The sequence below is a fragment of the Berghia stephanieae genome, chromosome 1, assembly GCF_034508935.2.
Source record: "Berghia stephanieae isolate SIO BIC M18660-M18661 chromosome 1, UCSD_Bste_1.3, whole genome shotgun sequence".
Lineage (NCBI taxonomy): Eukaryota > Metazoa > Mollusca > Gastropoda > Nudibranchia > Aeolidiidae > Berghia > Berghia stephanieae.
The window spans coordinates 25763584-25790752 of record NC_088360.1 but is presented as its reverse complement, the minus strand read 5'-3'; the positions used below and the strand labels follow the sequence as shown (position 1 = coordinate 25790752).

The 27169-nt window shown below is 38.1% G+C and overlaps 1 protein-coding gene across 2 annotated transcripts in view; it reads left to right on the top strand.

Moving 5' to 3' along the window:
- The window catches only part of LOC144971001 (uncharacterized), a 40312-nt gene extending 18555 nt beyond the window's left edge, over window positions 1-21757 (top strand). For both annotated transcript variants that reach the window (XM_078911282.1, XM_078911291.1), the window contains exons 3-5: window positions 16158-16292; window positions 17902-18091; window positions 19222-21757. In XM_078911282.1, the coding sequence (XP_078767408.1) occupies window positions 16158-16292; window positions 17902-18091; window positions 19222-19620 (724 nt within the window). In that variant the 3' untranslated portion in view covers window positions 19621-21757. The remainder of the gene's footprint in view (window positions 1-16157; window positions 16293-17901; window positions 18092-19221) is intronic.
- Window positions 21758-27169: the final 5412 nt, after the last annotated feature.

The following is a 27169-nucleotide window of genomic DNA, read 5'->3' as shown; positions in this document are numbered from 1 at the left end:
GGCTTCTGCCATCGACAGGACGTCATAGAATTATGAAAAACTAGAATTACTACAAATCTCGTTCTGTCTTTTGACGGAACAGAACATCCCCTAAAATGGTTTTAGTATTAGGGCGTTTGGGACTTGTATCAGATACTGAAATATAGAGGCATGAAACTTCGGGAGTGGCAAAGAAAAAAAAAGTTATAATAGCAGACAACACCTAGCAAGACCAGGCCTTGTCAAGTCGGTAAACATCCTCTCATAATGATTTTTTGTTTGTAATACAACTTATAATTGGCTCAGGTTTTCACAGCTTCTAACTTCAATTGGATTCAATAGTCTGATGCCACGTCGCCCAGCAACGGGCGGCCATCGTGGTTCTAAACAAAGAAAATCGGTACTTTTTATTCTTTATGCTGGCTAGAACTTTTCATATGTCTTGTGATCAGAATGTGTAAAAGTCAAAACATTATCAAATTTATGTTTTTCCCCCTCTGGTACGCTTTTATGCTCGTCGGAGAAATATTTCATAAGGGCGTCCGCCATTGTTCCGATAGTTTAGAGCCAGTTACTAAGTTACCATGCGTCAATACGAAGGAAGTGACATTACGACTGTTGAGGCGTATTGGGAGATTACTTCTAAACATAGATAAACATCTGTACTACCAGATCGCTTGCGATGTACGTTTAGCACGCGATACGACGCCATTCATACTTGAGGCAACCTATACCGGAAATGGGGAGTGGCGTGTTGGGTTTTCATTCATTTGTTATCAAAACAGTTTTAAGGAGACAATGGTTAACATTCCAAATCACAAAATGTTTATAATATTATACACCTAACTATTGCAATTTACATCTCGGTAAATTAAATATTCATTTGTCTTTCATTGTGTTTAATTCATTCATCAATATGGTGCATTCCTGTTGTGTATACAAATGCCATATTAGAGCCCTAAAGACAGCAAAATTACTTTTCATAGATTAGTCAAATTAATTACTTTATTAGCCTCATGATAATGTATGAATGAATGTTTGTGTAATTTGCTTTTTGAAAATTAGTGGCGATGATGATGAAGATGATGATGATGATGATGATGATTGATGATGATGATGATGATGGATGATGAGATGATGATGATGATGATGATATAATAATAATAATATTGATAATTATAATAAATAATAATAATAATAATAATAATAATAATAATAATAATAATATATATAATAATAATAATAATAATAAATACTACTACATACTACTACTACTACTACTACTACTATACTACTACTACTACTACTACACTACACTACTATTACTACTACACTAATACTACTACTATACTACTACTACTACTACTACTACTACTACTACTACTCATCATCATACGTCATCAACATCATAGTCATCACAATTAATATTATTTATATATTATTATTATTATTATTATTATTATTATTATTATTATTATATTATTATTATTATTATTATTATTAATTATTATTATTATTATTATTATTATTATTATTATTATTATTATTATTATTATTATTATTATTATTATTATTATTATTATTATTGTTGTTGTTGTTGTTGTTTTTTTTGTTTTTATTTTATTATTATTATTATTATTATTATTATTAATTATTATTATTATTATTATTATTATTATTATTATTATTATTATTATTATTATTTTTATTATTATTATTATTATATATTATTATTATTATTATTTTATTATTATTATTATTATTATAATCCCACCATATTTCTTTTAAATAATAAATAAGATCCTATCCTAGTGTCAGAGTGGGGCTTTTAAATGCGCGGCTATGTAGTCTAGTAGTATGACGACGACGACGACGCTACTACTACTACTACTACTATACTACTACTACTACTACTACTACTACTTACTACTACTACTACTACTACTACTAATACTACTACTACTAAAAAATTGAGCTTTTATATAGCGCAATATCCACTTAACGTGCTCAAAGCGCTTTACAAAGGGTCCCTGGTCAACAGCAACATTTAACATGTAGGACGAGACATGACGCCTGTTAGGCGATATTACAATTTTTCGGACAAAGACAACGCTGTTAACGGCCAGGTACTCATTTTACACCTGAGTACGGTGAGAGAAAAGAGTCTTTTCCAAGGACTCAATATGCGTCGAGCGAGGCTCGAGCCCAGGACCTTCCGATCCGAAAGCGAGTGTCATACCACTAAACCACATAGCCGCATAGTACTACTACTACTGCTGCTGCTACTACTACTACTACTACTACTACTACTACTACTACTACTACTACTACTACTACTACTGCTACTACTACTGCTGCTGCTGCTACTACTACTACTACTACTACTACTACTACTACTACTACTACTACTACTACTACTACTACTACTACTACTACTACTACTACTACCACTATCAATAATAATGGGGGGGGGGGATGACAGTGACGACAACAACAGCAACAACAACAACAACAACAACAATAATAATATAATAATAATAATAATAATAATAATAATAATAATAATAATAATAATAATAATAATAATAATAATAATAATAATAATAATAATAATAATAATAATAATAGCACGTCTTGTTTTGTCTTTTTTTTTTAACCTCAACTATATACTCTTACTATTATTACTTTCAAATAAGGCGAAACACACCGTAACAAACACACACATACACCTCACTTTGCCCCAAGTTATGGCGGCCGACCGAAGAACAAGCTCGCGTGCTCGTCACGGTAATTTTTTAGTGACGTAAAGTAACCCCGCCAATTCTCGCAAGCGATCTGGTAGTACAAGGTGTATATCTTTGCTTCTAAATTCCCTCGAGAAGACTATAACAGTTCAAGGTTACTCATACCTTTGTCTTGATACGATTAATTTCGCGGGTAGAAATGGTGAGTATTTTATTTCAACGCTATGCATTCTCAAATGCATAGTATATTTACCGACTTGACATTGAAAACTCACTTACGGAAGGAGCGCGTAAGTTTCTTGTCTCGACATAATTAACATTTTAATCTCGGCATGTTAAAAAGGGAAGATTGCTGGAAATCTCTGGTGTATCAATGCGGACGACGTGCAGATATATGCAGGTCTGATAACCCAATCCCTTTTGGGCTCATTGTTGTAATGGAAATCCCCCCCCCCCCCCAAGAAATGACGCAAAATATCGTGCCATACAACAATGTTAAACTAGGCCCATAAATGAGTTTGGAGACCATCGGTATTATTCCATATATTCCAAACATTGGTCACATTGCACAATGTGCTCATTATAAGGTTTACATAATAACATCTGTTCACAGTTTTAGAAACATCCAACATCACAAAAGGTTATTATGTTTTAGTTTAACTCGTGGGTGTGTTTAAAACTTTCATAAAGAAAGCAGCATGTTTGCATTATATTCAGAAATATCCTGTGGTTGGGCAGAAACAAATAATGTGATCGGTATCTCGTTTGGACTAAAATCTGAGTATTGATCGCTCCCACTGGATCCCGGGTTTGGCTACCTGACACTGGGATATTATTATTTTGTTTTCATCTGGTGCTTCCTAACTAGAGCATTTCTATAGCGGTATGACATTCGCTTTCGGATTGGAGCGTCCTGGGTTCGAGCCTCGCATAGTTGAGTCCTTGGAAAAGACTCTTCACTCACATTCGCTCACCGGACTCAGGTGTAAAATGAGTACTTGGCCGTTAATATTGTTGTCTCTGTCGGAAAAAAAATAATATAATATCGCCTAACAGGCAACATGTATAGTTCTATATGTTACCTTTTGCTGTCAGTCAAGGACCCCTTGTAAAGTGCTTTGAGCACGTTTGGTGGAAATTGCGCTATATAAAAGTTCAAGTTTTTTTATTTTTGAAAGCTCACTTTTTAAAGAAAATGTGTTATAAATTACATCAGCACTGATATCGATACGCTGTATGAGTTCACGGAAGCGAGGACGAGAGACGCATGCGCACAACCAACATGACGTTCTCTCTCTAATAACTTTTCCGCCGGTGACGTCACAGACTATGGGTGACGTCCAATCAAGGGACGCTACTCTTCCGCTAATCTCATTCCCTATAGGAAAATCGTCACATTCGTTACGATACAACCAACATTTTTCTTATTCTAATTTCTTTTGTACATCATAAAATGTAAAGAAAATGAACAGTGTGCTGTAGAGCATGTTTTACTAAATAAATTATGTATCACAAGAATTTTACTGCTATTATGTCTGAGTGATAAAAAAATCTATTTTCGTGTTTGTTGGGTGTGAAGTTTTGGGGGAAATCTTGAAAATGGCTGGTAAGGAGAGGGTTAACCAAGCAAGTCAACAACCCTTAACTGAACAAGACAGCAACTCTTAACACAGTTACTACTATCATTATTTACTTTAAAAGGTAACTTGAATTGGTGAAGAGCGTCTGAACACACCAACAAACGGACTTGAAAAGACACCGAGTAAAGCAACACGCATTGATTGGACACGATAATGTTTTGGTGATTAGCGATAAGAAGACAGATAGAATCGATTTCGATATGTGTGTGTGTGTGTGTGTGTGAGTGTGTGTGTGTGTGAGAGAGAGAGAGAGAATGTAAATATGCGTGTTTTGTTTGAATGTGAGAGAGAGAGAGAGAGAGAGAGAGAGAGAGAGAGAGAGAGAGAATGTAATTATGTGTGTTTTGTTTAAATGTGTGTGTGTGTGTGTGTTTTAATGTGGCTGTTATCAATGTTATATTATCGTTGTAGTCTTTTATCCTAATGATCACTTAACAGCGACAAGCAGAGTGGCCAGATAAATTTTGTGAAAATTGGCAAATAAATCACATAAAATAACTAATGCCGTAAGCTTTACGTGTGTATGTGTGAATGTGCTTGTCTGTGTTGATGTGTGTGTGGCGGGGGGGGGGGGGGGGGGGGGGGGGGGGGAGAGGAGGAGCTAACAGGATGCCGGTTAGTGTAATTATATCTTTTTTTTTTCTCAAAATGCCCCAAGATATTGTTTACCCCAAAATCTACTATTTTTAAATATTTTCGTTTTGCTTTTATAGTTAGATTTTTAAAAAGTCACCATCTGTTACCATGTAGACAATATTAATCAAACTGTGACCAATTAAATAATAGCATATAATCTATTGGAAGAAAAATATCCAAAATATATCCAAATGTCAAACGATTCTTTTTCTTTCAAAATGGCAATAAAAATATTATTGAGATTTTACATAAAGAATGTTTAATTGGCACGTCTGGCGACCGCAAAAAGTTGAAGGGGTAGGGGGTGTTAGCGGCAAAGAGAGTTTAATCTGGCCTAATAAGTGAGAAAAGTTCTATCCATGTGTCGATGAATGATAAATTAGTGTAGATAATGTATTTACGGTTGACTGTTCTCTTTCATGATGTGTCGATTCCTTTAAATACCCTGACCAACTCTGACAAAACCCATTTTAGATTTTAAAGAAATTAATATTTTTGGCCAGAAATTTTACCTTCCCTTTTTCGAACGAATAAAGTAACTAATAACTAGTATATAAAAAAAATTAAACCAGATTTTCTTTGACGTCTTTGATTTAACAATGTTTTAGTATATTTGACTAGTTGTGGAAATTTTAAAGGAACGATTTGGGAAGTGAAAGTTTCTTTCCAAAATGACAAAAGTGTTTTATTGGAGTGAGACAGCACTGTCATAACGGTCTACTAGTGTTGCGGGGGACGCAGGCGGGGAGGAGGGGTGGGGGGGGGGGGGGATAGAATCAGACAGGGGTAGCCTTTAATTATGATATGATATGATATTATGTATCTTTAGTCGTCTATTCACAAGCATTTCGGCTGTTGACAGACAGCAGGTGAGGATCAGGAAAGGAATTCGATTGGAACTGTGAATCTTCTTTGAGATAATATAGAATGAATGAAGTTGACGTCACTCAATTCTTTGTGACTGCCAGGTGTTGTGATGATTAGCTTCCAACCAATGTTCTCTCGATTATAACCGTTAAAAGTTACATATAGTTTTGTGAACTGGCGTGTATTTTACTTAAACATATACCATCAACAGATCGGTAGCTTCAATTTTGTTCTGTTTTACTCTTAAATTATTGACTTGATTCGCTGATATTATTATGGAGTAGCAAGGATTTGCTGTGGTGTTTTCCTTTGCTGTCACTCAGTGGTTGATGTTCTATTCAGCAACGATTTGATTGAAGGTAATCAGGACAGTGACCCCCCCCCCCCCCCCCCCCCCCCCCCCCCCCCCCCCCCCCCCCCCCCCCCCCAACCAGCTGACGACTTTGGTATTTCAATATTTTCCTTAAAATAGAGACGACCCCAAAGAAAGAAAAATTCTTCCATGCGATTAATAAAGGCATTTAATTCCATGTTTAACATCCACTAAGTTCCATATTTTTATTCCTAATATAAATTTTGTGACTCCATGCTCGAGCCTGATAACTTACATTATAATGCAGCTGAGATAATCAAACATTAATCATTTTGTACGGACAACAATAGAGTATCAGCTGTGCTCAGTTTATTGAGACAATTCTTTTTTCTGTAATTATCCAAACTTGACAAAAACAGGAAAGAAACTATGACTCCTGAGGACTCTATTTTTCACATTAAATCATTTTCAAGAAAACGCGGTCTAACAGATCGTAGCCATCATGCACTTGTAGCCTGACACTGGAACCCACTTGGACCCATAGTTTGACGTCATTATTTTAGGTTCTTGCACCGTCTACTGAGTTGTCGTTAGTAGTGCTCAAGGAAACACGCGATTCCATTGGTTGACCTATTGAATATAATTCACGATTTGTTTTCTTTTGTGGCAAAAGACTTGTATTTTGACGTCATTTTTTGGTCATTGTCAGGCTATGAGTTGACGATGGCTATGATCAGATTCATACACGGGGCCTCAGAATTGTGACCCCATCGCTTCAAAAGGTATAATGTCGCTGTGTACAAGATGGAGGAAAGTGAAATCAAAATGATCAGTAGTAATGTAGGCTATATTTTGATCCTTAAAAATGTATGTTATTTCTCTTCGAAAAATAAAATAAACGCAACTCAATTCTAATATTCTTGGGGCAGGCTGGTTTTTGGGGGAATCTTTTTTTCTTGTTTTTATTTCTGGTTTGTCTGGCCCTGCTTCAAAACACCTTTTTCATATACTTATCTTACACCAGTGTCTGCTCACTAATTTATCACTTTGAATATCTTCGTCATTTGTTCCTCCATCCTGTGCTTGCATGATTGTGCAGCGAAAGTAAACAATTCGAAATTATAATATTTTTAAAAAGACAAGAGCGCAAGAAGTTTATGATATCCACACAACCTGCGATATAAAACTTGATTTGAGTGCCTCTCTGTCCAAACGTTAAAGATATATTTTGTTTTAACACAAATAGTTGATTGTTGATTAATTTTGGATGGGAATAGCAGGGTAGATATTATCAACATATACCTATACATATTATATATGACTGAACACTGCAAAATGGTGTTATGTCGAGGTGAACCAGATCTCTACAAGTTGATTCTAAGTTAAAATGATAAGAAATGTGAATGTTTTTGTTTTTTTATCCCAACCCTAATCTTGGGAAGACCTATTCATTTCTGAGTAAAAATCATAATCGTTGAATAATGTCTTGAACACGTCGAATAACGGTGTGGGGAAGATTTTATGTAACTGATTATTGTGATATGTTTATGTTGTTGTTGTTGTTGTCAGTGTTTTGTTATGATATGACTGTAGTGTCTCGATCAAGCTGTTGTGAGTAATCTTCATGTTGTGTTTGTTCACTGTCTCCCGCGTAAACGTGACGTCATCGTGTCTATCATATAAAAGCTCGCGACACCCTTCATTCTTTTCTCTTCGACACCCAGCCTTATTCTTACTAGACGTCTACTTTGCATTCGTTGCTGTATCTTTCAAAGATCCGAGCCGCCATACATTTGGTATGTTTTAAGAATTAGGCTAAACTGGGACGATTCCCGATGTGCTCTAGAGCATTTTAACCGCCCATATATGTCCTCTACATATTTGGAGAACGCCCACTTCGGTGAACTTTTTCCTTATTTTGCACATCGTGAACGAGATTGGGAAATCCGTTCACGACAATTGGCGCTGCGACTTAATTCCGAACCCTGCCATTTTTAAAGTGTATGGTAGCACTCAGTGCATGGGAATTGACTTCTTCAAGGTAAAGAGTTCTTGTAAACAAATCAGAATTATGAATCTAAGAACTTGTTTCATCTGATTGTGTTGTAAGTATAGCTCCTTGAATTGAGTTCCCCTGGTTTAGTTGTATTTTATCATTGCTTAACCAGAGAGGAAAGCCGTTTATAGGGGTCGGCAATTATTTTTGAACTGGCGAAATTACGATCTCAGCTCAGCTCAATTTTTTCTTCGAGTCTTCGAGCTCAACTTTCGTTTATTTTTGCCAATAATATTGTGCAATTGTGATTTATATTCTACAAAATGGAGCAAAATTGGTGAGTACAATTCAATAATTTTACTTGAAAGTGCATGAGGGCTTAATCAATTCACTTCAAAGAATAGCCTGGTGTACCATTATTGGGGTCATGGTTTTCACTCCCACACTGATGTCTCAACTAAGATTGGAATTCAACCTGCATGTGAGCTAAATTATTTGCATGTCTACTTAAATACCTTCCAATATTTGACATCAACAATACTATTTCAGTGAACAATATACAAATAATTGGCGCCAAGATTGTTGCTTAAACAATCTCACTGTGCTTTTCTACACAAAAGGTAACTGCATCAGTCAGTATCATCTGTCTTTATTTAGATGATCAAAGTCAAAGCTTAGGCAGCCATGTAAAAGTGTTTCTACTCACCAAACACAAAAACTATTTTCCAGCTTTACACGCTCCTAAACCCCCTATATATTTATATATTGGATGTTTCTCTGAACTCTTTACATCCAGACTCTGTAAACATATCCACTTGCCTTAGACACCTGGTAAGTGTCTAAATAGGATAAGAACCACCTCTAACTCTAACCCAGTGATTAAACAGTGAAAATAGTTGAAATCTATCAGCTGTGGTGTAGGTGTTGTATACAAGTGAGAAGGGATCTGAGAGTATTCCAAGTTTACAGACTTTATCATTGCTTTAATTGATTTGCATCAACTGGTCTGGTCATTTTAACTGAAATAAATAATTATCATATTTCAGTTTAATCCAAAATGGATGCACAGATTATGATTAATGTCATCTCGTATAAGCAAGCCTTTGGCTAAAACCCTGCTTGACATTCGAGCACGTAACGGTTTACTCACTAAGGAGGATGTGATAGACAAGATCAGTAATGGTGACATGTTAGAACCTTTAGATTTTTCGGATCCCGAATCGCGCCTTTTTTGAGAAACCAGGCGAACATGCCCCTGGTACCTCTCGCGACAGTTCCCCAAACAAAATGGATTCGAATGATAATGTGTCTGGTGCTGAAGACAGACGAAGGGGACTGTCTGCGCAGCAGACCCCAACTAAAGCGGCAGGTTTGTATCCTGAACATGACGCGACTAGCAATCCTCAAGAAGGTGCTCGCAATGTTGCGATCCCGACATTTTTTACCAATGCGAAACGCACCATTCGTAATGCGTGGCACGATCAGCCTACCAAAAACCATTACCCAACATCCTTTTTGGCATCCGACCGGGAGCGGGTTACTTTCGTTCATGAAGCTAATTTTGTCAAAATGACATGGACAATGTGCCTTACTCTGAATGTCCTGAACCTATAACTCACACATTGGACCCACCCTCTCAAGATTTCTCAAACCAGGGTCTCACATCAATGGGCCCACAAAGAGAGGATTGTGGATATGCGAGAGACAAAGTAAGGCAAACCCGTCGGCTACCACGAAGAACACCATCTATGAGAAGAACCTTAGAACAGGAGGATGCTCTAATTGAGGCAGGCATGCACAGGGAAAGACGAGGATGGAGGGATGAGACTAGTTACATGCATTCCTACGAGGCCCCACCTGCGGATCGCAATTCCACGGATCATTATGGAGATATGAGCAGTGGAGGCCCACTTATGCCACCCCCGTCCAAGGTACAGCTGCCTAAATCTATCTCTTTCAATGGGACAAAAAGATGGGATACGTTTGAATATAATTTTCAGAACTTTCTGAATTATCATAATATTCAACATATCCGTGACCAACTATTTTTCCTGGGCCTAGCCCTGGAAGGAAAAGCAGGGGATTATCTCTCACGGATCCATCAGTCGATAGTCTTTACAGACATACGAGATGCAATGGACCAAGCCCTGAGAACATATAAGCTTTTTAAAAACTCTCAGCAAGGTTGGTTGGCGTGCACGAAAGGATAGACCAAGTACTGGCAACACCGTGCGGTTCAGAGAGCCCTCTATCCAAGCGGTGAATGTGTATGATGAAGAATCTGGTCAGAATCTGAAGAATTGGAAGACTATAGCCACATTAGAGCAGTGACTCGCAACACGAGCATTAAGACAGCTGGTGCACAGCAGAGGACTGAGATGAGTGTTGAGGCAATGTTCAGAAAGATGTTATCAATGCATGAGCAAACCCAAAGTAAATTAGACACTCTCATTACACTCCAAAGTCAAGTCTTGGAAGTTATGCAAAGAGGCGCTCGACGTGCGCAGCCAAGATCCCGCTCCAATTCCCCATCATCAAGTGTCTGTTTTTCATGTGGAGGTCAAGACCACTATGCTAGAGACTGCTCCATGAAAGGTCGCCCAAAGGAAGACAATGCGCCAAACGGGCAGGGATCAGTTTGAGCCCGGAATTGATCCCAGTTCAAGCAAGGGCAATTAAAGAGGACCCAGTTTTTGAGGCACAACACAGATATAAGACTATGAGCAATTTGTGCCCCTATTCTTCTGACTGTACTAATTTTATGAAACATGAAGAAACTGAGGAAGACCTTGCCCAGCAGACCAACAACGGAAGACACAACGTATATCGGTCTAGCCAAGATCCAGAACAGATTGTAAAACCTTATTTTGATGAAGAATGTATCTGTATTGCAAGGTTACAGTCAGAATCTGCCCTTAAAGTACGATGTACAATTGAAAACGTCCCTGTACAAGCAGTGGTGGATACCGCAGCAGATGTTACCATCATCTCTGAAAACACCCATAACAAAATCCTACCCACCCCCACTTGTACGAAGTCCATGAAGATGTTTGCAGCAGGTAAAGATCAAAGCTTCTCTGCAAAATTAGTGGGGCCACTACACTTGATTTTGGGAGCGATTCATCTGCTAACTCATATCTATGTTGCTCCCATTTTCGACCCAATGCTATTAGGAATAGACCTGCTGAGGAAATTAAGGGCAAAGATTGATGTGGAAAAACAACAATTATTTTGTCAAGATCAAATTATTCCTCTTGCAACAAATTCAACTGAAAATGTAAGTCCCAAGTGTGACATGGCACAAACAGGTTTACCAGTGGATGATGGAGACCGAACAGCTATCAAGATTGCCATTCCCCACAAATTGATCATACCAACCCAATCAGAAGTAATCACTAATATTGAGTTAGACTATCTGCCCAATTCACCATTTATGTACCTGGAACCATATAGAAATCTGCCAATTTCTGTGGGCCATACCCTGAACGTAACCAAACCAGTTGTTACAGTGGGCTTGATCAACACAGGTGATGAATGCTTTCTCAAAAAAGGGACGGAAATAGGACAGTTGCTTCCCCTGGAAGCAAGCGATATATTTGAGGATGACGAAGATGATTGGCTGAATTTAACAGAAGTGGACGAACTCAGCAACCCCACGACAAAAACGGAGGGGGAATGCTCCATATCAAGCACTTCCTGCCAGCCGATCCAACTGGCAGAGCGTTACGTCCATTCTGGGAGATGAGAGACTAGGTAAAGTTGAACAATTGCTGTGGGAATATCAAGACATATTTGCAGCTAGTGAATTTGACCTTGGTGACTTCCAAGCAATACAACACCACATTGATACAGGAGATGCAAAGCCAATTAAACTAGGCTTGCGACGCACCCCTGTTTACTTTACCAAAGAAAAAGATGAAATGTTAGACAAGATGCTTAAAGCAGGGGTAATACAACCCTCAACCTGGAGCTGGGCTGCTGCAACGGCACTATTGGTACGGAAGACAGATCTGTTTGTGCATCAAATTCAGGGCATTTAACAATTTTACTAAGAAGAATGTTTTCCCCATATCCTTCATGCAGGAATGCATCGATGCATAATAAGGTAACATCTGGTATTCAAAGCTGGATTCCAATTTGGCTTATTGGTAGATCCCCAGTTCATGAAGATTTCTAGCACAAAGCAGCTTTCCGTACATACCAAGGACGCTTGAGTTTAATAAACTCCCCTTGAACTGTTCATTAATCCTAGGACATATTCTAGAATAATCCTCAAGTGCTGAGAGGGTTAAACCAGAAAAGGTTACTAGCCTTCCTCGATGATACCCTTGTCCTTGGAAAATATTTTGACGATCGTCTTTCAATCTTAAAACATCTCAGCTCCATGCCCAACAGATAAGACTGGTAGACGCTGCACAATAATATTATACAATAAGCCAGAATCTCTTCTTACTTCAAGTTGACCACTTTAGACGAATGAAGTGATGGAGAATAAACCTGCTGAAATTGCCTCTTCAAGAGATTTTGAATTTGTGTGTAAGCATATCCAGTACATGACACCAAGAAGCATGAAATAGCAAATAGAGTGAGATCACAAGTCATATATATCTTCTTGCCACCCTCAAGTGATGTCAATCTGTTACTTAAGGCTGCTCACTGTGGTTAAAATATAAAAGTAAATATGAGGGGCCAGAACCTAACAACTCTAATCCATTTGGGATACCCACGACATAAGTTGAGAATGGCATTCTATGGCCCTCAACAAAGATGCAAAATAAACTCTCACAAATCAGATCACTTCAATCACCACCACAGTGAAAGTAATGACATGAGCAGCAGTTAAGAATTCTTATTCAGGTCAATTATTTCCTTGATAATAATTTCAAATCAAGGAATAAACTAGACATGGCATGAGTAGCCTCCTTAAAGGCACAAGACCTGAACCACCGCTCTCTGACTAATGAAAAATGGTCAAGAAGAGCGAGAGAAAAAAAAGGTGACATTATGAAGCTACATACCTAGGAAGAATATGTATCACTAATTGCTTCTGTCATCTGCGGTGCAGTCAATGATAGATAGATTTTACAACAAAGGATGTGAGCTTATGCCTAAACCCATAAAGGAAGAGGGGTAATTATTGGCGACATGTTAAAAATTATGTTTAAAGCAAGCTCACAAGACTGCTAGGAAACCATTGAAGACAGAGTTGAAAAGATGAAATTCGACTATGGAATTAGAAGAGGCAACAAAGTGCACTTCGAAGACAGAAAAAATAATAATAATAATAATAATGATAATAATAATAATAATAATAATAATAATAATAATAATAATAATAATAATAATAATAATAATAATAATAATAATAATAATAATAATAATAATAATAATAATAATAATGATTTATAGCTGAATGCAATCCTGATCAGTCCTGCCAGCATCATTGCAGATTTCGTCTTTGGTGCAGTGTTATGTGTAAAAATCAGACACAAACTTTAAGAAGAAAGGTCAATCAAGAAGCCTCCAACTCTGTCAGGACTCATATCTGTTGCTATGTACAAAAAGACAAACCCCAGACCATGGAAATAAACAACAAAGTATGTATGACTGTCTGGAGCAACATCACGGTCTGTATCAACTGATCAGAATAGCAACGAGTCGATGCCACCACTGTCAACATGGCAGTGACAGTGATGAAGGAGTTCAATTCCAAAGAAAATGCCTGATGATACTAGACTGGAACCAAAGGCTGAAGGAGAAGGGGTAGAGGTGACACTTTCACCTCCCTATCAAAGGGTAGAGGTTTCACCTCCCCACTAAGAAACCTCTCACATCATGATGACTCAAGGGCACAAGGGACTACTAGAGACACCAGGAGCAGACACCATGCACAGGGAGCCTGATGATACCCCAAGCAATCACAGGTTTGATGAAAGCTAAAAAAGTGCCCTGAACCCAAGACCTGATGATACCAGGGTTGGAACCCCTCGGACTCACAGGCTTGATGATACCTGGTGTAAGCCCCCTGAACCCAGAGACCTGATGATACCAGGGATGGTACCCCGCGGAATCACAGGCGAGGAAGGGAGAGAGCTACCCAGAGGCCCATCTGATAATGGCTCTAGAACCCGACCCAACCTGAGGGAACCAGAATAAGCCAAGATGTGAGAAAGAACCCATGAGGGTACCACGACGACCATGTGGGCCAGGAAATCATGGTAGTGGTACCCCTATGAACTGATAACATGAACACATGGGGGATCACCTCAAGCAGGCGAGGGAGGGAATTATGTATATACATCAGAAGGTATTTTACTACCTCAATCAGGTGAGTCAGAAGCATAAGCTTCAAAATGATGATGGTTACCACCTTGTGACAGGACCTGTATTATAGACATTAACATGAATTAGTAACTGACATGGTTCCAACTATGCTTGTTTATTTTTGGCGTTATCCCTGGTCGTTGTCATCTTGTCAATTAATTACTAAAGAGATTCCCTGGCCTGCTAACAATAATGTAAATACTAAATAAGCTCTATTTTCAGCTGCATTGTTTTAAAGAAAAAAAGGGATATATATATCCAGCCATTTACAAGTGCAGCAAGCAACCACTGATATTGCCTTACAATTTTGATTGCTTATATCCCCAATGAAATTTAAAATATTACATCCCTCCTAACAAGTTATCTTTTATAAATTTTGGTCCAACTTTCATAAGTATTATGTTCTGATATAGATATTTTAAGTAATGTTTTGGGACCAGACAAACTTATGCAAACATGAGATCTTCCCACTTTTAATCTATATCGGGTATAACTTCAGGAGGGAAAACATTTTAGGAGGGGGAGGAATGTGGGGAAGATTTTATGTAACTGATTATTGTGATAGGTTTATGTTGTTGTTGTAAGTGTTTTGTTATGATATGACTGTAGTGTCTCGATCAAGCTGTTGTGAGTAATCTTCATGTTGTGTTTGTTCACTGTCTCCCGCGTAAACGTGACGTCATCGTGTCTATCATATAAAAGCTCGCGACACCCTTCATTCTTTTCTCTTCGACACCCAGCCTTATTCTTACAAGACGTCTACTTTGCATTCGTTGCTGTATCTTTCAAAGATCCGAGCCGCCATACTTTTGGTATGTTTTAAGAATTAGGCTATACCGGGACGATTCCCGATGTGCTCTAGAGCATTTTTAACCACCCATATATGTCCTCTACATAAATGGAGAACGCCCACTTCGGTGGAGACTTTTTCTGAACTTTTTCCTTATTTTGTACATCGTGAACGAGATTGGGAAATCCGTTCACGACAACGGTTTTATACAACGATTGCATAATTTATCCGTCATTTTATTGACTTAAATAGATGTTTTTTTAAGACCGTTGCTCTTTTATGAAAATAATATTTTGGCTTGTATGAATACAAATTAAAAATAGGGAATTACAAGTGATATATTTGGGTGATGCAAATATTAATCTAAAATGATTGCTATAGATAACTTGAATTCATTGGAAAATACAGCCTTTTACAACTCATTGGATACAAAATAACTAAAAATCCTATTTTAGGCGTGGAATAATGATATTCTTTCATGGCTATGATTGAGTAAATCGGATTTTTTAAACCATGCAAAAACACTCACTCGAAAGCTCGTAGTGTGAAGTGGCGTGAAGTGGCGCGCTAAAAACATTAATAAAGCCAAAGCAGAGTCGATGAAATAATTCTATATTATTCTCACTTTAACAAACTATTTTCATCTTCCCCACTAACTAAGCTATCAAGACCTCCATGTCAATAAAACATATATCTAAGTTAAACTACTTTTGATATCAGAACCACCCTGACAATACTTTTTGAGGCGACAGTTCATATTTATTGCCATCTACATCAATGCCCATAAATATACGCGACTATCAACTATTAATTCATCTGTTTATCCATTTATCCATCCACCCATCCATCCACCCATCCATCCATCCAGTAGTGCAATGGATAAGTTGGATAACATGGATCCCAGTGTCCACAATAGTACCTATCTAGACGTCATAGAGATGGTGGCGGCCGCTAATGAGCATCTCACCGACTACACCAACCCTTCTGAACTACCCGAACTAAGGTAAATACATATATAGATATGAACATCTATATAGAGCAGTTCCAGTGAAACATCACGTTCAATGCGCTTTACAATGATTAATTTATTCGCGCATTGAGATTTTTTGTTGTTGAGCACTATCTACAAAAACAAAAAACAAAACAAAAACAAAGACAAAACAAAACAAAAAGAAACCAAAAAAAACCCGTCCAACTTACTGGGCGGTGCACTAATCCAAAACAAACAAAAAAAACATCAATATACACGCCCTCGTCCTACGTCAATGAAGTGAACCGACGACACTCAGCTCTTTCTAACCAGTTGGGTGATCAGTTGTCACTTTATATGTGACCCCTCGTCTCGAAACGGTATTATGTCGGGATGGACCGAATGCTAAAAAGTCAAATTATAGTCAAACTGGTCAAAAATATGAAACGTTGGTATTTAGCACAGTAAAATATGATATTCCTTCTCCTCTATAAAGCATTTAAACTCAATTTAAGCATGATATTTCTGGATAGAAATTCAGTTTTCAGCATCTTAACCATCCCTACTTAATACCGTTTTGAGACGAGAGGTCACACATATATATATATATATATATATCAATTAAAACTACAAACGGTTAAGGTTATGCATAATTTTGTGTGTCGGAACGATCTGGCGGGTATATATTGTGAGTAGTTTACCTTAATGCAAAGGATAAATTAACGAATTAACGTTTAAGGTTACATTGGAGTTGTTTTTTTTGTTTGTTTATTTATTTTTTTATTTATTTTTGTTGTGTATGTACGATTCAGGTGGTGGGAGAATGATATCAGTATTTTACCTCAACGCATAACTTCAACAGAATATAAAAAAGTTGGATATCACTCAGTTCTTTGCTATTGTTTTTAGACCGCCAGTTGAGAGATTAGTTCTCAATAAAATATATAAATAGTATAAAGTTGATATCACTCGGGTCTTTGTTATTGCTTTTTGCCACTTGTGTTTATAAGTGATTCTCACTTAACTGCGTTTATCAGACTATAAACGTTCAAGATTACACATAGTTTTGTGTGTTGGTCCGTTATATTTCCGGATGGCAATGTTGTGAACTTCTTAGCCAAGCGCATACTATCTATAACCAGACTATAAACGTTTAAAGTTGCACATAGTTTTGTGTGTTGGTACAATTGGAACAGGTGACTAAAAAAACGTGCTCAAAGCGCTTTACAAGGGGTCCCTGGCCAACAGCAACATTTAACATGTAGGACGGGATATGACGCCTGTTAGGCGATATTACAATTTTTTCGGACAGAGACAACGCTGTTAGCGGCCAGGTACTCTTTTTACACCCCGAGTACGGTGAGAGAATGTGAGTAAAGAGCCTTCTCCAAGGACTCAACTATGCGCCGAGCGAGGCTCGAACCCAGGACCTTCCGATCCGAAAGCGAGTGTCATGCCACTAGACTACATAGCCGACTAGTTACCAAAATGCATAGCATCACAAGTAAAGGTATCTTTTCTACTACTTTCAAACCCCTCCAGGACAAGTCCATGTATGTTCCATCACCGATCTTTTCTACTACTTTCAAACCCCTCCAGGACAAGTCCATGTATCTTTTCTACTACTTTCAAACCCCTCCAGGACAAGTCCATGTACGTTCCATCATCGAAGCCACCCCAACACACACCTCTCCCCACATCGCCGTCAGAGCGGGAACCACCAACTTCTCTACGCCAGCAACTTCCACGCGGGGCTCTCACCCCGGTCTACTGGGTCTAAACTGTCTGGGTCGAGTGATCAGAACAAAGAGTCTGTTGAAACAAGAATACAGGTAACATAAAAAGTGCCAAGTATTTTTGAATGAATTACCGAACAAGTTGGTAGAGAGACACCAAATTATGATCTCGAAAAAATATCAAGTGTTTTTAGGTATCACCTTTCTGCTAATATGTGACCAATCATCTCCAAACGATGTTAAGTCGGGGTAAGCCAAATGCCCAAATGTATTTTTGGTGTGGAAAAGACCTGAAATGTGAGGTTTTAATTCTTGTTCCCTTTAGAAATTGCCTCAAATAGAAAATAAATATTAAACCGAAGTTTCGTATTTTTGGACTATAAAATATATCACTCCGACATAAAACAGCTGTGATAATTTCACCTTCTCTTGTGTAGGGTTTGAAAAATGCCAATAATATGCCAAAATATCAAACCCAAGTTTTCCTTGCCAAAATATATTGAAAATGCCAAGACTTTGGTGGATTTTGACATTTAAAAAAACGCCAGACTGGCAACTGGCAACCCTCTTCTCATTCATTGAAAGTCAAATTACTAGTAATGGAGCTCCATTTCGTAGCATTTTGCAAGCTTTTTAAAATAATATTTCCGTCTTTACTTTTGAATCTTACGTTCTTCCATGTGTTGACTGTACATACAACAAAACAGTTTTGACGATAAGTCGGAGAAGAATTTGTGATCTAAAAATAGATATAATTGTATTTACAGCAACATTTAGCATGTAGGACGGGACATGACGCCTGTTAGACGATATTACAATATTTTGGGACAGAGACAACGCTGTTAATGGACGAGTACTCATTTTACACCTGAGGACGGTGAGAGAATGTGGGTAAAGGGCCTTCTCCAAGGACTCAACTATGCGCCGAGCGAGGCTCGAACCCAGGATCTTCCGATCCGAAAGCGAGTGTCATACCACTAGACCACATAGCCGCACAAGATAAGTAATTAAACCATTTTGTTTCAAAACTGAACGTGTCTTGCGAGGAAATATTGAAATATCTAGCACTTCCATCCATAAAAGGCAGAGGGAAAATCGGTGGCTAGATAATTTTTTTAAAAAAACAATCATAAAATGAAATAGTCTTTCGAAATTTCGAGTGTCTCAATCACTGGGGTTTCTCGTTGAAGTGTACTTCTATTTTTTTTTAAATATTTTTTCCGCAGATGGAAAGATCCAAGCTGTTCCAACAAGACGTCCGAAAGGGAGAGAAGCAGACGTACACCAAACCGTCCCTGCCCCAACCCATGACCTCTAAAGACTTCATCAAGTCCTGGCTACAACACGGTTCTCAACCCAACGGATGCAGCCATTTCCCTGACGTCACCACCTTGCCAAAACCAACCAATCATCAACATACGTTCTCACTCAAATCAACTAATCATAAAACGCTATCGCCCAGACCAGCAGCCAATCACAATACACCATCACCCAGACCGGCCAATCACAATACGGTGCCATGCCATTCGACCAATCACAACACATTCTCACCAACACTTCTGAACAACAGACACATATTGGCTCCGATATCCCACACGGTGAAAAACAAGAAGCAGAAAAGATAGAGGCTGAGAAAGGGTTGTTATAATGGGTTCTCATCATCAAATGATCATCACGAGCCAAACAACAATACAGATACCATAAGGTTTTCTCCAAACGACATTTCACAAACATCAGAAATTATCGCAGCTGTAGATATACCATTCCAGTATAAATAAAAATGTGAAGTTGAATGTAAGCTTCAATTTAATTACAAAAACAGATCAGATGAACGTTTCGTGTTTCCCCTTTATCAACAAAACAGGATGAATGAAACACCACAGATGAATGAGATCATGTGGTAGTGGCGTAGTTAAGATGAATAAACTTAACTTCGCCACTACCACATGATCTCATTCATCTGTGGTGTTTCATTCATCCTGTTTTGTTGATAAAGGGGAAACCCGAAACGTTCATTTGATCTGTTTTGTAATTAAATTGAAGCTTACATTCAACTTCACATTGTTATTTATTTCTTCGAGTTTCGAGCAGCAACATTTACATTCCAGTATATAACACAGACGCATAAAAAAACAGTTCTTTTTTTCCCCTCACCGATCATCAGGGATATGGAGCAGAATATCATCAGAAATTCTAGACATTGAAAACAGTGACAAGTTCAGCAAACCGGCACAGCTATTTATTCAGAAGATCACTGTAACAGGCAGGGAGTATTTGTAAAGCGCTTTGAGCACGTTTCGTGGATATCGCGCTTTATAAAAGATCATTTTTTAAAAAAATAAGTATAAATTGTATACATGTGTAACGACGTTCTGGTGTACTTATTTTTTAAAAGAAGACATTGAGCTATGACTGGCCTTAATTTAAAGATGTAAAAGTAAGAAAAAAATAGTCCTTCAGACTCATTAGGCCCAAGGAGCTTATGGAGGAATTTATCCAGACTTTTATAGTGTTAAACCCCAATAGCAATTGCTTGATATCCTTAAAATAGGACGCTAGTTTGTTGCAAAATACTTTCCGCCAAGTCTAACAGACCCAGGTATCCAATCACTGATGAGTGGACAGGGGGTTAGATAAATATCTCGATTACATCCTGGAACGACCTCGGTCTCTTTTCTTGTGAAGCGAGTGCTTTACCAACTGAGCTATCGGGACCCCCGGTGTCATAATATAAAACCGATCATTTAATTCGATCGATATTCGAAGGCCAAATGTTTAAATACGTGCTTTTCCAATGGGTTGGCCATAGCCTGCGGAAAGAGGCCTGCAATATAACCAAGCAGGCTCTCGAATGGAACCCAAAGGGCAAGAGGAAACGGGGTCGTCCAAAACAGACGTGGAGGAGAAGCCTTCACCAAGATTTGAGCGTCTCCACTCTTACCTGGAGTGAGGCAAAGGTCTGTGTCAAGGACAGAAGAAGATGGAAGAGTGCTGTTGAGGCCCTATGCTCGCCAGGAGCCAAGAGGCATAAGTCAAGTCAAGTCGAGTTTCCAAAGTAATTTCCCTTTATTCATCTCCTCGAGGATATTGTTTTCTTTAGGGTCTATTCCAAGGAAAGACAGGAATAACCCAGGCGTCAACCGCAGTGCAGCGCTGCAAAGTGAGCTAAGGCGAGGTGACTTGCTCAAGGCCACACAACGAGCGGGTAATCGAAGTCGGTACCTTTTGGGTACGAAGCAAAGACCGTACCTCTGAGCCCCACGCAGTAAGGCAGTGAACTGATTAACCCTCTCCTTACCAACCATGGGAAAATCGTCACATTCGTTACGATCCTACCAGCACTTTTATTATTCAGATTTATAATGCAAATCACAAATTGAAAGAAAAATATTTTATTATAACCATAAAAACGTAAAACTGTGTTTTTGAGTTCATTTTGCTGATCAATGTTATGCATAGAATATATTTATTGCTTTTCTGTTTGAGTAAGAAAAAAAATATTGTTGTGTTCGATAGGTTTGAAATTTTGGGGAAAATTCTGATAATGGTTGATAAGGAAAGGGTGAAAATGAATAGAGATGTGACAGTTTACTGTTTTGCTCCTTGAGAATTTATATTATGCTTTCTCCTCTATATAATACAAAAGGCAGACTTGCCTAGTGCTACGAAAAATTCGTAGAATTACTAATTTATTTTTTTTTTGTTCCAGCTATTGAAATGCATAGGCGTTTTTGATTCAATAAAACTTGTTGAAAATGAGAATTTGGTTGCTTAGAAACGGTATTTTTTTAGGACTTTGCAGAATATTTTGATTATGTCGATGGAAAATAATTGATTTCTAATGCTCTTTATTGTGTCCTTTTCATGTTTCTCCCTTGGAAACTATGATTTGACATTTCAGGTTGGCAGCTCTGAATTAGAATGACTCGAGTCTCAATATATATATGGCTACTATTTCAATTGGATTCAGTAGTCTGATGTCACGCCGCCCGGCAACGGCGTCCATCTTGGTTCTAAACAAAGAAAATCATTACTTTTTATTCTTCATGCTGACTAGAATTTTTCATATGCCTTGTAATCAGAATGTGTAAAAATCAAAACATGATCAAATTTATGGGGTTTTTCCCCTCTGGATACGCTTTTATGCTCGCCGGAGAATTATTTCATACGGGCGTCCACCATTGTTCCGATAGTTTAGAGCCAGTGTTACCAAGTTACCATGCGTCATTAGGAAGGAAGTGACATTACGACTGTTGAAGAGTATTCTCACATTCTCAACTGTCACGACATAATACGATTTACGGGCGACGGCGAACATGAAACTTTACACACAGACTTGACCTCCGTATTGTGTTCGCCATATGTAAAAAAGCTCCCTATAGATGGAATGAAATTGACGTCACCCAGCTCTTTGTTATTGTTTTTAGATAGCCATTTTCATGTTTAAGAATAAATAAATAAATAAATTACCCCCCCCCCCCTTTGGCAACGGCACCAATAGACCTTGTCGCCTAGGCATTCCACGAAGGAATATTATTGCAAAATGTCTGATGTCAACAGGAATCACCCATGGTGTCCAGGTGAGCAAATGGGGGGTTAATAATCTTTTATTAAAAGGGAAAACAAACGAAAGTGCCCGAAGCGACTCGGTGCAAAGAACCTTCTGCCAGATTTAGCAGATTCGGCTACCCAATCACTGCTGGGTGGAGAGGGGAGAAGAAATAAAATCTCGACTTCAACCTGGGATCTATCTCGGTCCCATAGCTTGTGAAGCGAGTGTTTACCAACTGAGCTATCTTATAGAAGGAACGAAATTGACGTCACTAAGTTCTTTGTTATTGTTTTTAGTAAGTCATTTTAGTGATTAGTCCTCACTAAATTATATCAATCCGGCTATAAATAGTTCGATGTTGACGTCACTCAGGTCTTTGTTATTGCTTTTTTCCATCTGCTTTTACGAGTAATTCTCACTGAACTGTATTAACCTGACTCTAAACGAGCATGTTGGTCCGTTATACTTCAGGATGGCAATTTTGTGAGCTTATTAGCCAAGCGCATACTATCTATAAACGTTTAATATTACTCATAGTTTTGTGCGTTGCTACATTCTATCCGGCTGACGGATGTTGCGATTTTTTTTGCTAAACGCATATCACGATATTTTTGCTCAAATAAACTTTTGCATCACTTTTTAGGATCTGGCCTCCCACGATATTATAAAGTAAATAAAAAAAGTAATAAATAAAGTTCCCTTTATTCATCCCATAGGGGAAATTTGTCTCTAGGGTCTATTCCAAGGGAAGATGGAATAACCCAGGCGTCAGCCGCAGTGCAGCGCCGCAAATTGAGCTAAGGCGAGGTGACTTGCTCAAGGCCATATATCGCAGCGGCGGGTGATTGAACTCGGTATCTTTCGGATACGAAGCAACGACCGTACCGCTGAGCCACGCTACCCCCTATTATACCGGTTTGAGGCGATGGGTCACCTTTAATTTTTTACCGAAAAAGGGAACTTCGACGAAAACAATAAATAGAGAATACAAGCTGCACATCGAGCATTATTTTCTCTATGGATGTTATGCGTTTGGGTAAAATACTCACAACATCCACCAGCCGGATATAACGTTCCAACACACAAAACTATGTGTAATCTTAAACTTTATATATTCTGATTGATGGACTTTAGTGAGAGCTAATCATCGAAATGGCTGTTTGAAAACAAAACAAAGTGTTGAGTGACGTCAATTTTGTTCCTTCTATTGAATGTTGCCTTTTGGCGGATGAATACAGATCGTGGCAGTTTAAAAAAAAAAAAAAGAAAGAAAGAAAGAAAGCGGCAATTTATTGCACAAACACAACTTTAGCTCCACAACTATTTTGACTTGAAGCTAAATTTTTAATGTTCTTACACGGTTTGCACGAAAAAAAAAACCGCTTGTTGAACATCTTGTTGTATAGCTCTATTAATTGTGCGGCTAGGTGGTCTAGTGATATGACACTCACCATGGGATCGATAGATCCTAGGTTTGAGACATGCTCTGAGCGGCGCATAGTTGAGTCCTTGGAAAAAACTATTTACTCACATTCTCTCACCGTACTCAGACGTAAAATGAGTACCTGACAGTGAACAGCGCGTTATCCTGTCGAAAAAGATTGTAATATCGCCTAGCGGGCGTCATGTCGCGTCCTACATGTTAAGTGTTGCTGTTGGCTAGGGACCCTTATAAAGCGATTTGAGCGCATTTAGAGGATTTTGCGCTATATTTTTAAAATATATAACAGACCGATCAAAAGCCTTTTTGACAACGCGTCAATCTTGAAATCAGGGGAGACAAACCTTGAATTTAATGTGGAACGAAGTATTGTGTGTGTAATTTGACGAGTTATCTCCCTTGTATGGTACTGGAATCTGAACGATATCTGAAGACGGTGGAAGTCCAAAATTGAAATATTTACTCTGCTTAATGACGATAACGTCACTCGGCTCTTTGTTATTGGTTTTTAGACTGCCAATTAGGTGATTAGTTATCCCTAAATTCTCTCAATTAAACTAATGAGTGAATGCGTTTAGTGCCTGTTTCAGTACTTTATCAGTGATGCGTTATAAATACAGGTACAAATCGGTACTTTTTATTCTTCTTGCTGGCAAGATCTTTTTCACATGTCATGTGATCAGAATGTCAATAAAAGTCAAAATATGTTTATCTCTTCTGGATACACTGCTGCCATGGTGAAAATTTCGATGTTATTTAGATTTGGAATTGAAATAATAAGAAATGTGAAGTTTGAGGGGTGGGTGTGTCTGTGTGTGTGTGTTTTTGTTGGGCTTTTTTTTTGTGTGTTTTTTTTTGTTGTTGTTTTTTGTTTGTTTTTTTGTCTGTTGTTTTTGTTGTTGTTGTTTTTTGTTTTTTTTGTTTTCTTTTGTTTGTTGTTGTTGTGGTTGTTGTTATTGTTGTTGTTGTGTTGTAAGAAAACGTATGATTATCCGCCAAAACAAACGGATAGAAATTAACCTCAAGTTTTACATTTTAAAAAAATTGAATTCTGAAAGTGAGTGTCATAGCACAAGACCACAAAGCTGCACACATTCGTGGCTATGAATTCAATCTCCAGGGCCTGATCGTAGCCTTCGTAAACTTATAGATAGTTCGAAGATGACGTAACTCGGGTCTTTGTTATTGTTTTTTGCCATCCGCGTTTATGAGTAATGCTCACTGAACTGTATTAACCCGATTATAAACGTTCATGGATACACACAGTTTTGTGTGTTGGTCCGTCATACTTCCGGATGGCAATGTTATGAGCTTCTTAGTCAAGCGCATACTATCTATAGATAAGGAGTTCACAACATTGCCATCCGGAAGTATAACGGACCAACACACAAACTCTGTGTAACCATGAACTTTTATAGTCTGGTTAATACAGTTTAGTGAGAACAACTCACAAACGCGGATGGCAAAAACAATAACAAAGGCCTGAGTGACGTTATCTGCATACTATCTATAGCCTGACAGTGACCAAAAAATGACGTCAAAAGACAAGTCTTTGGCCGCAAGGGAAAACAAATCATGAGTTGTATTCAAAAGCCCAACCAATGGAATCATTTTTTCCTTGAGCACTTACTAACAACTGTTCACTGATCGGAGCAAAAACTTAGAAAATGACGTCAAACTATAAGTCCTAGGGGGTTCTAGCGGAGCCATAGTTAACTTATAGCCTGACACTGACCAAAAAATGACGTCAAAATGGCAGTCTTTTGCCACAAAATAAAACAAATAGTGAGTTGTATTCAATAGTTCAACCAATGAAATAACTTGTTTCCCTGAGCTCTTCTAACGACAAACTTAAAAAATGACGTCAAACTGCCAGTCCTAGAGGGTTCTAGCGTAGCCATCGTTAACATATAGCCTGACACAAGAACCCTCTAGGACTGTCAGTTTGACGTCATTTTTTAGGTTTGTGTAGCGTCTAGTGAGTTGTCGTTAGTAGAGCTCATGGAGACAAGTGATCCCATTGGTTGAACTATTAAATACAACTCACGATTTGTTTTCTTTTGTGACAAAAGACTGGCATTTTGACATCATTTTTTGGTCAGTGTCAGGCTATATCTTTACGATGGCCCCGGTTCTATTGTCGGGCTATATGTTAACGATGGCTACGCTAACACTGACCAAAAAATGACGTCAAAAGACAAGTCTTTGGCCACAAACGAAAACAAATCGTAAGTTGTATTCAATAGCTCAACCAATGGAATCACTTTTTCATTGAGCACTATTAACAACTACTCACTAATCGGAGCAAAACTTAGAAAATAACGTCAAACTATAGATAGAATGCGCTTGGCCAAGGAGTTCACAACATTGCCATCCGGAAGTATAACGGACCAACACACAAACTCTGTGTAACCATGAACTTTTATAGTCTGGTTAATACAGTTTAGTGAGAACAACTCACAAACGCGGATGGCAAAAACAATAACAAAGGCCTGAGTGACGTCATCTGCATACTATCTATAAGCCCGAGAGGGTTCTAGGGTTGCCATCGTTAACTTATAGCCTGACACTGACCAAAAAATGAAAGTCTTTGGCCACAAAAGAAAACAAATCGTTCATTCCGACATAATGCCAGATTGGTCACAATATTCGTACTAATAATAAATAAATAAATTAAATATAAATAGATAAATAAATGAATGACGGCGAAGCATCCTGAAGACGACCATTGGCGTCGACGAGCTCTTATTAAATATTTTTTTTGATAAAGATCTGTATTTTTATTTCTTGCTTTGTCTGGCACCTTTCATACACACTAGTTCAGATTTTTATCTTACATCGTAGCCTGCTCCTTAGTTTCTTAGTTCTTATATATATATGTATGTATGTATATAAAATAATCCACTTGTTCACCCAGCTGTATCTGGAGAGAATGAAGATGCTGCTTAAAACGTCCTATTTTAAGGATAGCAAGCAACTATCAGGGGTCATTTAACGTTACAGAAAGGTGGATAAACTCGTGACTCAATGAGCCTTACGGCTCTAAGGGGCAAAATCTTTTCCATACCTGGTTCACAGAAATCAGTATCGACCAATTCTATAATCCTATCAATACAATGGGGCCACAAAACTGGCGTCCTCTTGCCTTGAAAAACATATAAAGTTTTAGGCCAGAAAACTC